At 36.6% G+C, this 14,648-nt stretch overlaps 2 protein-coding genes across 3 annotated transcripts in view; one reads left to right on the top strand and one right to left on the bottom strand.

Annotated features, from left to right (window-relative positions):
* Positions 1 to 9,448, bottom strand: part of LOC113684198 (protein Wnt-4) — a 23,998-nt gene extending 14,550 nt beyond the window's left edge. Inside the window, exon 1 of one of the 2 annotated variants that reach the window (XM_027201559.2) lies at positions 9,268 to 9,448. The gene's annotated coding sequence lies outside the window, so the exon portion shown is untranslated. Of the gene's footprint in view, positions 1 to 1,363; positions 1,669 to 9,267 lie in introns of those variants that run through there. The other variant, XM_027201545.2, reaches the window with a different exon arrangement.
* On the top strand, positions 8,477 to 14,648 carry LOC113684236 (DNA fragmentation factor subunit alpha). The gene is made up of 3 exons (XM_027201577.2): positions 8,477 to 8,558; positions 11,253 to 11,632; positions 14,174 to 14,648. The coding sequence occupies exons 2-3, from the start codon at positions 11,377 to 11,379 to the stop codon at positions 14,587 to 14,589; spliced, it is 672 nt and encodes a 223-aa protein (XP_027057378.2). The 5' UTR covers positions 8,477 to 8,558; positions 11,253 to 11,376; the 3' UTR covers positions 14,590 to 14,648.

The raw sequence follows: 14,648 nt of genomic DNA, 5'->3' as shown, positions 1-14,648 counted from the left end.
ATCTGGGCTGTCAAATTTGTCTTGATTAGGATGGGCGTTCAGCTCATAAGTCAGTATCAGCAAGACACACATTGATGGTATGGTGGCAAGTAGTTTCAATTGGAAAATGAGATCAGGTTTGGAGGCAAAACAAAGATGTGGTGAAGTTAAGCAGGAAAAAGTGACCTTGGCAATTAAGTCTGAAATGTAAACATTGTTCACTCTCTTTCGTGAAATTATCAAAATGTAATCGCATTCATTAGAGTGTTCACTCGTCACAGTTCGTAAAGGTCAAGAGTTTAATGGTCGTGATCATGAAATTATGAAGTTGCGCTGAAGCATGAAATAATTTTCAAAACTCGTATCTGATTATTTTGGTCTAAGATCTTTGAGTGTACAAGTGCCTCAATTCAATCTGAAAGTCAGTAGAATGTAAGATCATTAAATCCTGTTTGGTGCACGTCTTAATAAATCATTATAAATAAAAGTAAAAGGAAAAAATTGAAATTTAGTAGCCTGTTGTTTGCTGATGAAATGAAAATATTTCGAGGATAACTTAATACCAAATTATACCTAACCACAGGAAGACATTTCTTTAAAAGTCAGATTCATATCATTAAGATAATAAAAAAACAAAATACCACCCATTTCCTTAAATAACTGAACAATTATCTTTCAATTTCTTGGTCAAATAGGATGGGCTTCGACCAAAGGAAATACACTCTAAATATAACTGTTATCAAGATGAGAAAAGAATGAAGATAATCGAGGAAAAAAAATATGCGGATTGAAACTTAAACGATGGCACTTCATCTAAGGTATCAAGCATTCGTTTCTACGACAACTCACATGTTTCTTTCTAGTTTTTCCCAAATCAAATGAAGCAATGAACCAAGTGTCCTCGATGCCATGAAATGCAACGAGCTCACTGATTGTAAAATCAAACGTGTCTTTGGGGAGATAACGGAAATCTAAGGCGTTAAATAATTTATTAGAACTTTGCAAAAAGTTTCCTTCTCCGATCTTTTCTAAACATGATCATTGAATCAGAAAGAAAGAAAAGTTTTCTGTCTTTTCAAGGTTGACCGTCACGAAATGTCAGTGAGTGGCACGCGAGCTTCTTTAGGATTAAAAATATACTTGCGTGTTTCGAAAGGGATTCTTGGATGACGCCTCTTCAAATGAAGTACTTTTCTAGCAGGCAAAAACGGATTATCCCGCCTATTTATTTGTTGCCCAAGTTTTTACAGATGTGAAAGTAGAGCTCGTCGGAAAGTTCCAAACATCGTTTTATAGATGTGACCCATTTGGAGCATTGCAAAGTCAAATTTCACCAAAGATGTCATATATGCGAACTCTTAAAGCGAAGAGAATAAAAACATACCTGCTTGTAAATATTACTTTCTAACTCCCGTAATATGTATTTCCACCTTCCCTGCTTGACACAAGTATTCTTGGTCTTCAAGTAGCGACAACTGATTAACTTGAAGCTTAGTTTCGTGAAACCTGACCGAGTGATACTCTGCAGGCCGTACCTTTTATATCTGCTTTTTATCAGACTGTCTAACGTAGACGGAATTGGGCGAAAGTCCCACAATATATAGCATTTCCCTTTGTTTAGCAATACCCAAGGTTGATAACATCTTAATCAAAGTGAGTGCACGCTTTCTTGTCAGATAGGAAGTAAGCTCCTACGTTTCCCGTGGAGAATATTTTCATCGTTTGCTCACCTACGCTTGTTTTACCAGCAATATTTCCCGGTGGGTCGTCAATACTGGGAATTATCTAACTGTGTTAATCTTTTTTGCATCTTCATCTTATGTCTGCTGTTAGAACTAAGGAACATGCCTTTGAAATCGTAGCTCATTGTTTAACTTTCACAGATAAAAAAAGAACCCGGTGATTCAAAGGGGACGAAGTTTTTTGACAACAAATGTCAATTTAATTTTCTGCTCGTCAGGTCAAACCACATTGTTTTCAGGATACTAGGAATTGTGCAATTCAGTCTGCGTGATTTACATCCATGTAATGACTAGAAACATTCCCTGGCACAAGTCAATACAGCCTTGGTTGCACAGTAGGGTTCTCTATTCAGGTATCTTGTATTCACCTAACACATGTCTGTTATCACCGCTGAGGTTCAGAGCAGAACATGTTTTTAAGCTGAATCTTCGACAGAAACGCATTAAATTTATTTGCAATAAACCACCTTAGTTTGTCTTTAAATGATTGTCTTTGTAAAGCAGATTATAAACGGTTTTAACACTCTTTAAACTTCCGGCTTAAAGTAAAAAAAAAAAACGACGAAACAGGCAGACGAAAAGCGTTGGGAGATATCTAAAAAGGTTAAATATTTCATCAAAACAATATGTATTTCTGTATCTCTTTCCACTTTGAAAGCACCTAAATTACTCAGATTTATTTGGCTCAAATGAAGGAATGTATTTTGTCGACGGTTTAGAACAGCACGTAAAGCCTAGCAAATCACCATCACGTGGAAATCTCAATTCAAACTTGGATATGATCGGTTTGAAACAGTCACAATTAGAAAGAGATTTAAGGCTTTTTGCTGATTCATAAACGTTCCTACCAGTCAAAGATAACGCGACATTTCTATGAAAATCATAGGACTGGCCATTGCCAAGATATTGGCGGGTACGTTTGACCGGCGTCTATCGGTTCATAAGTCCAGGAACCTGCATGTTATTTTTCATACCCTTTCAAAAGAAAATAGAGAACCTCTATCTCGTTTACACTTACGACAAAAATACGAAAAAAAACAAAATAGGAAAGCCTATGACCACAATTGTAAAAAATAAAAGCTGAGCCAGATTGTAATTTAGAACTTGAAATGATCTATAATTAAAGAAACAGAATTATTTAACCACTGTGATCTGCCCCTCTCACGAGCCTGTGATTGCAGTCACTGTGTTAAAAAGACTAAAACAACTGGAATAAAGAATCACCATGTAAAACGGATCAAAAGGGCCTTATTTCAGACCAAGTCGTGATTCCAAAGCATCCTAAATTTCCGTGATCTAAAGGGAAAAAAACGGGGGTGTTCATGTCACCCGCTCTATCTTATCGCTTTAGTCTCGTACAGTATGGTAAATCAATCTTATTTCGATGACTTTCACATATGTGTGGGTATGAAACGTTCATTTCATTTCTTGTTTATAAAAATTATATTTACGGAAATTGATAAACTTCAATCATAAATAAGAGTTCATTAAACTGCCCAGAGGATCTGTCTAGACTGGATTGTTATAATTTCTCAAACAGACGTTATGTTCATTATTCAGAGTATGCTTCAACCCTTGAGGACAAGCAGTTCACCCCAACTGATTGCATTTTTTAGAAGTTTTGAGGATATTTTCTTTTAAAGGAATCTTAACTGATCATATTTTTCATTTCTTAAAGAAATGGATCGCTTCAAGGGAACCTGACTGGGTTGAATGTGAATCATCACTTAAAGTTTTAAAAGGTTGTACGAGACGAAGAATGAGAGACGTATTGAAAATATCAGGAGTTGTAAGGCTATTAGTGTCATGGAACAATTTAAACAACAAATGCGTGCTATAAAAACCGTATCGATTTCTAGATTAGTAGATTGTGCTAACCGAGCTTGGTTTTCCGGGCTGGGTGGTAGATTATTGAAACATTGTTGGCTATCTTACCATCACAAATCGTTGTCAAGTATAATGTATACTCACTGAACTATTTACAGCATGTAATTGAAATGGGACTGCAAATCATAGCAACTTGGAGCGATCGAATGTGAATAGTTGAATAACAGCTGTTACCTATACTCAGCTGTAAGAGAACCCAGTCACCGTCGTGTACCTCGTTAGAAACGTTCAAGCTTGGCTTGTCCGTTTGTTACTTATGGGAGAAATTGACTTTTAAGTTCATAGAATGGCTCTTTGAATGTCTCAAAATAAAATCGAATCCTGCATGTTTGCTTTCTGTGGGATATCTAGAGCCAGAGAAAAATCAAGAAAGAAATAATGAAATGGCACTCGATTAGGATTAGATTCATCATTATATGCATGTCGGAAAGCATGTGCACAATTAGGTTGACGCAAAACAGGGTCAATTAGAGGGTGTGCCTTCTCTTTGCTGTTAATTCCTGTTGACAGTGTCCTGCAATTTTTATTCAATGCTTTGCTCAGCCAGTCGATATGTTAGTGCTCTCTTTTGGTAACCCATAGCTACATCAAGTAAAATGGTCGATCCTGCATGGCATTAAAAATTCTACATAATAGCACGTTGTCGGTTTTCAAGACAGTGCCGGATTCACCGAAGATATAAAGTACGTGTGGTAGAAATGATTTATTGATAAGAAGGTCAAATGTAAAATCAGCTTATCAATTTACCCCAGTGCCGCCAGGTGTGGTGCACAAGAGTTCAATTAAGGAGAAAGATGAAAAAGAGATATTCCTCTCGTTTCCTTCTATGTTTTAACGTATCCCAAGCCGGAACATGGGCGTGGCCGACGAAAGAGAACCATGACCCACCCCCATGACTCCACCAAAGTCATGCAGTTACATTCAAAGGCCTTCACAAGAAGCCAAGAAACAATACCACGTACAAATTTGGAATGTCAATGGTCGAAAAGGTAAAATCCCTAAAGGGCAATAAAAAAATTTGATTGACTGCGGCAAGAAAAACAGAGTGTTTGCATTGTCGCTCCGCAGATTATATTTGAAAAACATGGCATGGACTTAACTCATAAGGATGCGAGATGACTTTCCTGTCAGATTCATGGTTTTGCCTAAACGGATAGTCTGCGAGAACGTACAATTACCTCTTTGGTCAATTCATCACTCAAATTACATGCGCCTTCTCTCGATTTGACGCTCAAGTTCAAGTATGAAGAATTCCTTTAAACAAACCCGTATGACTCGATGTACAACTCAGTCACAAAAAACCCAGGAGCTTCATTACTATGCCTGTGAATATCCCGAGTAAATTGAACGAAAGGGAAAGAACCTGTTTTTGAGCTGGACTGTTGAATTGCGCCTAACGTAGTAGACTTTCATGTGCCACGCCTTCTTCTGGGTGCAATCGATCACAACGTAGTTTGGCCTTATGTGTGTGGAATGGAGGATGGGTTCTAGATATTTGCACAGATCCTCTCTCAAGGCCGATATCTTTACACGCTGTGTTACCTGCATGCAATGCCACCAGAGACTAATCCAAACATTAACTGTTCATACCACAAGGTCAAAACCCATTCATAACCGGCTTTACAAAGATAATTTTGTTTGACGCCGAAATCATAATTACCTCTGAAACCATCACTTAATCGGAGAAGCTTTTGAATCTTTTCAGTTCAAAGACTGAGACGAGTAACAATGATGAGTTCTTGTGGAAAGTCTACAACAATCAAGTAAATAGTATTACAAACAAATAAAAAAGATCATTGCCAGACTTATTTTTTGCTGTGTATCTGTTAGGGTCATTTCGTCATTTACGCAAAATAGGATTATGAAAGAAACATTTGAATTAAATTGAACTGTGATATCGTACGGACAAAGAGAAGTCATGAACAAACAGCCTCAAAAAATATCAAATTTGGAACATCTTTATAACCTTTGGAATTGCGTAAGATCTGACAAGAATGACAATGAAAAAAAGTTGATAAGTAGTTCCTGAATATTTCTTCTCTTTCCGTTTATTATGGCCGGCTGCCGTCTCCTCACCAGGAGGCGTCACCGGAACAATCTCAAAAAAGCGATTTAAAAAATCCCTTCGTTCCAGCAAATGAAGACAAATGACACAGATGTAGATGAGCAGAAGAAAAGAATGGGACACTTTTGCTGGATCATTTGACTTCAAGTAAGAAACTAGATAAATGTACCGTTCAACATTGCCACCTTTACTGATACTTTCCTGCTTCCTCACATACGTTCAAGAGCCGTAGTTCAATAAGATAATTAGTTCCAATCGCTTTATTTTTAGACTCAGAAGGTCTCAGTTGACTCTAACATGTAACCTTCTGAAAACAAAGCTGTTCAAAGGACAAGTGCGGTTTCGTTACCATGCTCGTGCAGTTTTCTCAGGAAAAAATGGCCTAATAGCTTTTGTATAATGACTGTATAACCCATTACGTCTGTCTGACAAATTGTGACCTCGTAGACAGTTTAATCATGATGCAACTGGTTTAAGCCCCCAACATTGTCTCAGTCTTAATTCAGGGACACTTTTTATTAATCGATTTTCCAGGTGGACAATGCCTTTGTATTATTAACGATCCCAAAATTAAGTAGAAAAATAGTGAAATTTCTCATAGAAAATAGTAGAAGCAGAGAAGTTCTTTTGCCAGTCAAAACTGAAAAGATTCCTTGGCGTAACATTTGGCTGCATCTATGATTCAAGCAGCCACGAAGGAAGAAAGAAAGAATTTGGAGATCAAGTCAAGTCCATGACTTTGATAATTTATAAGTGATACGATATTTTATTCTTAGCATGGCTGTCTCCTCGTATCTTTCCTGTTCGAAAGTTTAGGCGTTTAAAAGTATTCGCTCCATTGTTTCGAGTGTACAGTGTTTTACCTCAGCGTATTCCTGTTTGTTTTCGGGCGAGCTTAAGGTTACTGTCGACCTTCAAAGGCCCAATTTTACGTTTTTTTCACAACTCATTCTCCAGCTCAAACATCTCGAAACTAAGTCTTGAAAAAATAAGGTAACAAAAGTGGTAGAACAATGACCGCTTCATAAAATATTTATATGATTAGAGATCACAGAAATCACTGAATAACTGATTAATGAAAGCAAACCTATTCAGAGCATCCGAAATGGGAGTTTTTTGGGGAGAAATTTTCCTCCATTTTTCTGAATTACATGCATTTGCTGCTGTTTAATTTCATAGCAGATTTCCCTTTTCATGATATGAAAACAGTTTTGTGTCTATCATGAACGAAAACGAACGCCCCATTTGAACCATTAAGTGATGAGTTAGACATTTCTAGGATGAACAATGGACTGGTATGGGTCATGAATTACCAACAATATTTTGCCCTTGAAATACACTGTAAGTTTGCTTTCAGCATTGGCAATAAGATTAGTAAGCTTAATCATTTAATCAGTCATGTCTTTTAATTTGTTTGGCTAGGATGAATTAAGAGAAATGGTTATTTTTTTCCTAATCGCTGAAAGAAGTCTGCGTGCGAATGAAAAGACATGTTCAATACAGTTACGCACAAGATGATGTCCAATGCACAATTTCATTTTAGTCGCAAAAAGAATTCACAACACTTCTCTGGAGACTGAAATACGCAGATTTGTCATGCTGGCTGCAGGGAGAATCGTAAAACGGTTCGCCTGGCGATACCTTCATCTTGACCCTATCATATTTCTAATTTTTCTGCATGACGTAAATGCAGTGTACTTTCTTTGGATCTTTATCAATCAAAATTCTTTTCTACAAGTTGAATACATTCAAAGTAAGAATATTTCAAAATGGGTGTCCTCCTTCGGTTATATGCATATTAACTTTTCGAGAGCTGAAACAATATATCGAAGCTTGCAGGACGGGTAATATTCGAATTGTTCGAAGAAGGAATGCTTTGACTTAAGGTGCTGGGAATCAAGTTATTGTAGCAAAAGTTTTACATTCTCTCATTTTAGGCCAAATCTTTGAATTAAGGTTTTATGGCTTCATCAAGAGCTGCCCAAAGTCGATTTCTTCAGTGAAATGTGCCCCGTGCAAGTGCGAAATGAATGAATTCAACGTACTTAAATAAAAACCCAAGAAAACGAACTTTGATACTCATTCATCTCTAAGCATTTCCTTCCGTATATTGACGAAAGATCAATGAGCTTTAGTTTACTGAGAGCAGAACTTAAGTCCTCAGGGTTTTTGTATCTTTAAAAGCAACCTTTGACTTTTAAAGACAAAGAAGCAAAAAAACCTCAATCGATATCATAATCATGTAGAGATGCGCATGATGTGTAGCGAAAATTATTGATTTATGAAGACTGAGATTAACAACTAAACTGACTATGCGGTTTCTTTTCTTGAAAGGAAAAAAAAAAAAAAAACAAGGCTCTTGTTTCAATACAGACGAATAGTTCTTAAGTGATTGCTTAACACTGTATTGATGTTCCTGACTAAACCCATTGGACTTTTAATACTAACCATCAGAACTACACATGAGTATTACGGCATTCACAGCCGCAGACCATCATTACATTTATCGATTTTATACAGTTACTTTACTGTACCGTTGTTAATTGTCATGATTATGAAGCAAACCTATCTTAGGATGCTGACCAACACGACGGAGGAAATACGTGTTCCCTGAACGGATATCGCACACAACCGACAACCCTTCACAAACAACATCGGTAGAGAAGGGGAAATGAGTTTCGTTGTGAAGTAAAAAACTTGATCAGTTGAAATTTTTTGTTATTACTAATATCAAGTGTGTAGCAAGTTAAAACCCACACCCATATCTATTTATTATTAAGCTTCATATTACTCTGTAGGAATCAACAATGCAATACTCTGTTGGAACCACAGTGAGGAAGGATGATGACCTGAAAACTGCTACACGTGTTTACAGCATGGCTACGGTATTTTTTAGAACTAGAAGTCATAAAATAACTCTAATTTTTTTCCAGGTTAAATTCAGTTTATTCAAAGTGTTTTAAAATTTTCACGAGGGTATTCAAAGTTTAAATTAATGGAAAAATTAGGTACCTATCGTAATGCCCTCGGCTATCAAAAACAGAATGACGATAATCGATCAGATACACGTATCTTTCTTTGCCCTCACTATATGCTGTGCATTATACCCTTTCTGGGATAAATTTACGAAATCAGAGTTTAGATCGCATCAACTGTTTTACACGAAAGTTAACTTTTCTCGAGTATAGCACTGTTAATCATTGGCGTATGCATGTATAAAGCTTCCTGCCGGACCTGTCTGGTGAAACAGCACTGCTGATGATCACAGACAACCGGGTATTGTCTTTTTGTTCCTTCGACTCTTTTTTGTAAGTTGGAAACTAACGTAACAACTTTTAATCCTGTCAGTAAGAATATACAACAGAATAACCAAACACTTCAACCTCTTTGCTTGTCGATACAACTCAAATACTCGTGATCATATCAAATTGCAATCAATTCATTTACACCCCCGTTAAAAAGAAAGAATAAATTTTTTTTCTCTTTTTGCACTGTTGAGGAAAGACACTCAAACCCCAGGTTCTTTTGAAGTTTCCGCGATTATTTTCCTTTTAGGCCAAACGTAAACTAAGAAAAACAAAATAACAAACCAACCTTAAAGGGTCGACTTCCGCCTTTTGTGGTTGATTACGCGAGTTCTTGAGTAGGATGAAGTGTTACTCTTCAGCTAACTTTGAGGTCTATTGCGTTTGAAACTTTGGCAGAATAATTCTGGATAGCGAGCAGACTTTGTTCTGTAGCTGAAGGTATCTAAACCACATCTGAGACATCATCTGTTTTTGTAACTTTTTGGGTGTTTTTTTTCTCTGGTCACGAGGCCATTAACGAGACTCACGGTGCATGATCAAAATTCTTTGGGATATCCGGCCACCATAAATTAGTTTTACACTCGCTGAAGTTTCATGAAACTCAGTGTGAGGTATCATTTTATTAATCAAAGAAAGGAAACGGCAAAGTACTTATAATCCGATGTTGTAACCTGTCACTGTCCCAGAAACCCTTGTAAGGCATGTTTTTGCTCTCAGATGGAGAACGCATAACAGAAAATAGTGTCATTTGCCTGTGATTGTCTGCTTTATGATTGCTGCTATCAGGGCATGGGCTAAATACCATCGTTTATTATTTACATGAAAGTGTCTAATGACGTGAAAAATTCCTATCGATGGTGGGAAAATAGCGCACTGACCTAAAAAGAAGCAGTGCAAATCATGCTAAACAACCAAGTCTCTCAACTTTCTCCCTTCTAGGTGATAAGTTTCTGTCTCAATCTCACACTTCTGTTATTTCCCAGGACAGCAAATTCTCTTAGCTATTTCTGCAGTTATCTGTGTGTTCGTAGTATTTCGTGTAAACACTCGACAAAGTTGATTGAAAGTTAAAACGCGTGATTCAAATTTGATTATTTTCCACTCTGCTCAATTGTAGGCCACCTCACGCACGTATAAGGTACACCTATATGATCTGCGAAAAAAACTGAGGAAAGGGATTATCCTATGCAGCTAATTTATTTCGCTTCAGTCAAGTTAAACGATACAAATATCAGGTTTAAGTATATCAGTACATTAGCAAAATCTTTACACTATCGCTGAAACAGCAATTCAGTCCCGCCCATGATAAGAAGTGTGCGTGCAGACCAAAGCGATCAATTCATTGCAGGGGACTTAAAGGGGCAATCAATGCAAAATGACTGTCATCAATAAAGATGTTTACAGCTGACCTTTTCTCCCTAGGTTTCACAGTTTTTTTTTAATTCGTCAGCTCCGAGTGTTTCCTTTTCTTTTTTTTTTGTTTCTTTGTTTGTCCTTTTTTTTAATGAGTTTTTTCCTAGATTAAGTACCGTGTCTACTAAAATACGTCATAAACTGGCACACGTCCAGTTACAGTGAGTTCAATGTTTCATGCACCTAACGAATTTTGTTGTTGTTTTTTTTTTTTGTAGAGAATGACCTAAAATAATTGCTATGACATTGAAAAGTTATTACTTTTCAGAAGGAAACAGAGTTTCTCCTCGTTTCTTCTAAACATATCATAAACTAGACGCATTCTGCATGCTGCATCCTCTCGCTCAGACGAAGGGCTAATGCTTGAAACGTCAGCCTTAGAAACTCTTGCCGATTGCTAGTTTACATTATCAACTCATTTAATAAAACCAAATTTGCTTGTAGTCATGCATCTACATGTACTTCTTTTTCTCGCTTAAGTAAGAAGTATAGGTAAGTATGGGTAATAACATTATTTCTTGTGCAATTTGATACGAGTAAGTACGAATAAATTTCAAAGACAACGGAATTTGTAATTTTGCAATTTTTTGTCATTGAAAAATTTACAAGTGCTTATTCACACCAAACTGCACGAGAAATCATGTTGTAACTTGACAATAATTTATATGAAAAAGCATCACAGAAAGTTAAGACGAAATTTTGTCAGCGCGCGCTATTTGCAATATGCACTTGTGTTACAACTTTACACTCGTGTTACATGAGAAATGCACTAGCTTTCAGCCTATCAGAAGTGCGTAATTTTTTCTTGTACATTATTAAGGTTTTAATGTCTTGTTTCCCTCTATCCCGTCTGAACAGTTTCTTCTATTCGACTGAATACCGAAAGAACCTGGGAGCTAGTTTGAAATTTGATAATAGACTGGGGAGTGGAATTGAAACATGGTGGACAAGTTGAAGTGAAATATAACCTATCCATGCACTAATGGAAGAAAAGCGACGTAAACCGTTTAAAGTTTGCAATTCAGAGCGAACAAAAACTCAAGGAATTGTCGCAGAAAGCCTAAACGAACTCAAGGAAAGGGGAAGGTCAAAGTTGGGGATAGCAGCAGGGAACTGCCGAGTATTTCTTGACAGTGATGGAACAGAGATCGACGATGAAGAATATTTTAGCTTCCTGGAAGATCAAACTAAAGTTATGATTGTTTGTGACGGGGATGATTGGACAGCTGGCTTGCAGAGTACGTAAGGAATATCTTTACTGGGTTTTGCTAGAGTGTTTTAAAATTTGTTTGAATGATTGTACTTGTCTATCAAAGCAGTTGTTGTCAGTGTGGTTTTGGTCTGTCTCCTGTATCGCCATCATCCTTGAGTGTATTTTTTTATAAGTACAGTTAAGAAAAAAAAAACGGTAAAATTTCCGCACAGCCCCATACTACATTATGCATTCAGTTCTTGGATAGAGAAAACAATGACAAAAACAATAGATTGCCATTGGGAAAACAGATTTGTTTTAAAATAGTATGGGGCTGTGTGGAAATTTTACCTCAGTTACACCGATACAGATCCAACATTGTAACTGACAGGTAGACACGGTCTTGTCAAAACTTTTTTTTGTCTGGAAATAGCCTGTATTTTATATTAAAATTATAACACTCATGATTCATGAAATAGTTAACCCTTATGTATAACCTTATTTATACTTTTGCCTGTGTCAGGCACACAATTTTTGGGAAGAATTATGTGAGGGAGAAAACCAGGGGTCAGACTAAAGAGAGAGAAATGTTCCAAAAACTGTGGTGTAATTTCATTTGGACACAGTTTCTTTTGCACAGCCAAACACTTTTGCCACAGTGAGATGTTGTCAGTCATCTTTCTCAAAATTCCTGTCTACTTATGATCTTGAGTTGATTTTGACATATTTAAGGACTCAGAGTCACATCATGGAACCTAAACCAGGGGAGAAGGGCGCGGGAGGGGGGGGGGGGGCAAGAAGGACCTCAACACAATAACTTGACATGCTTGAAAGTTATGACTATTGCTGAAATGATGTTACTGGAAACATCTCATGACAGTCTTGTCAGTTGTGGGAAAGATGGCTGACAGCCTTAGGAAATATTAACATCTCACTGTGAGAAATGTTTTACGGTATGTCCAACTATATTCTTTTTTGGAATACTCCAAGAATGTGCTGATTTTCACTAACCTGCCTGTTTATCCATCTCCCCAGACTAAGCCTAGCACATTACATATTTTCCTTCCAGAGATGTTATGACTCTTTCTCTTGTTTGGTCCTAAAGCAAAATTGAAATGCCTTACCCCAGAGAAACTGTTGTCTAATCCTTTCAAAAGCACCAAGAAACTTGGAAAAAAAGAGGAAGAAAACTTTTACAAAGTAGTTATATTTTATGACTCTGACAATTCATGAAATTGTCAATTTCAGATTGTAAAGGTCATTGACTACATTTTTGCCAAATTCCACTTTCTTTTTGTGATACATCTTCACATCATTTTTCTTAGAAATTTTGAATATTCATGTAACAGAAACTTGAAAATGAACAGACAGTTTATTGAGTTGACTATTGAAGGAATGGTTGTCATACAGTTAGGTGCATACTGAAAGTGTTAGTTATCAACAACCTCCTGGGTGCATATGCCCACCTATAAAATATCTTATAGAATGCAAAATAACAACAACAAACAACAGCAGAACAAAGTACCAACATAGTTTATCTTTCATTCCTGTTACTGTACCATCCAACGTTGCAATGATGCTGTAGACAGCTCCCACCAAATCACCAGGGCTGATTCTTGGTGATTAAATAACAAATCATATTTGGAATTAATAGAAATAATAATGGTCTAACTGCAACATACCTCTGTAATAAAGTTAGGGGATGTTTTTTAAATAAATAGCTTTTTCTTGAGCTTTCCAATTTATAGCAAAGTGTATCACAATCAGTAATTTCTTTAAAGGCCTCTTAACCAATCTCTTAAGTGTTAATGTAATGCTGATTGATAAAATATCTTTGAGATGGTGATACAAAGAAAATTGTTGAATCACTACTTGAGAGTAGAAAGTTAACTCACAGGAATGTAAAAATGCAGAGTTTGGATGGGAGTCTGGATCAGCTATAGGGAGACAAATGTGAAAGATGCTGTCTGCTTACCACAGTGGCCATTAAAGAGGGCTTCCAATGTATAGTTAATAATTGTAAATCCATTTTCAGACCAAGTGTGATCCTTGTTCTCTGAGTAGCTCTCACCAGTGTGATCTGTTGCATTAAGGTTTCCTTAAAATCATGTTTTTCCTTGTCAGAGAGATTGGAATTCTAAAACAGAACAACTAATCAGATTTCAGATTTCAGCAATGTGACATATTTACAAATCACACCTTTTCCCATTTTTTCGCCACTGAATCAATGCAATAGTTAGGGCAGAAATCCTGTATTTACTTAAGCACTTTTTAAAGCCATTAAGTTTTCAAATGGATATAATAAAGTGGGTAGTAAACTTCCTTTTGGTCAATTTTGGTCTAAAATAATTTGCTTTCAATTAAACTCACTCCTACTTGACTGATATTGAAATCAAGGGTATCATTGCAGACCCAAGTGCACTCCAGTCCATCCTATTATCAAATTATAAATGATGTAGTTTGAAGTAATTTAAGAGGAAAAGGTAATTCTGCAAGTAGGGATGGAGAGGAGGTAATGGTAACACCAATCTAAATATGCTTTAGCCTCAAAATCTGATAGTATCTCTTTGCTTTTAAAAATCCACAGATTTTAGCTGTAGTCAAGGAAGTAGAGAATATAGTATCAGCAGTGTAGGGGCAAGTTTGGAGACCAATGAAAGCATGGAATTTGACAGGACAGATGCAGGAGAAATGACAGATGGCATTCCAGATGATCTTCTCATAAGAATTAAAAATGATCCTGCCTTTTTTATCTCATTTTCTGATGAAAGACTCCAAGTTGTGATTAATATCGAAACCGATTCACTTGCCACTGTTTTGGGGAAAAGTGTTACTGAAGCTGAACATATTAGGGAAGCATGCCAGCAAGAACTGGACCGAAGGATACAACTAAGGGAAGCTACACAGTTATTGAAACTTTACCAAAGAGCTCAACAAAATCAAGAATCTAAAAATGAGTCAGGAAGTGCTGGAAATAAGCGATTTCGGGCTACAACTGAGTGACATGTCCTATACCCTAGAGCATATCATACTCCTTTTCAAAATAAAACATTTCTATCAAG

This window comes from Pocillopora damicornis, chromosome 8 (assembly GCF_964200805.1).
Source record: "Pocillopora damicornis chromosome 8, jaPocDami1.2, whole genome shotgun sequence".
In the NCBI taxonomy this organism is placed as follows: Eukaryota; Metazoa; Cnidaria; class Anthozoa; order Scleractinia; family Pocilloporidae; genus Pocillopora; species Pocillopora damicornis.
This window is presented reverse-complemented; position numbering and strand designations above follow the sequence as displayed.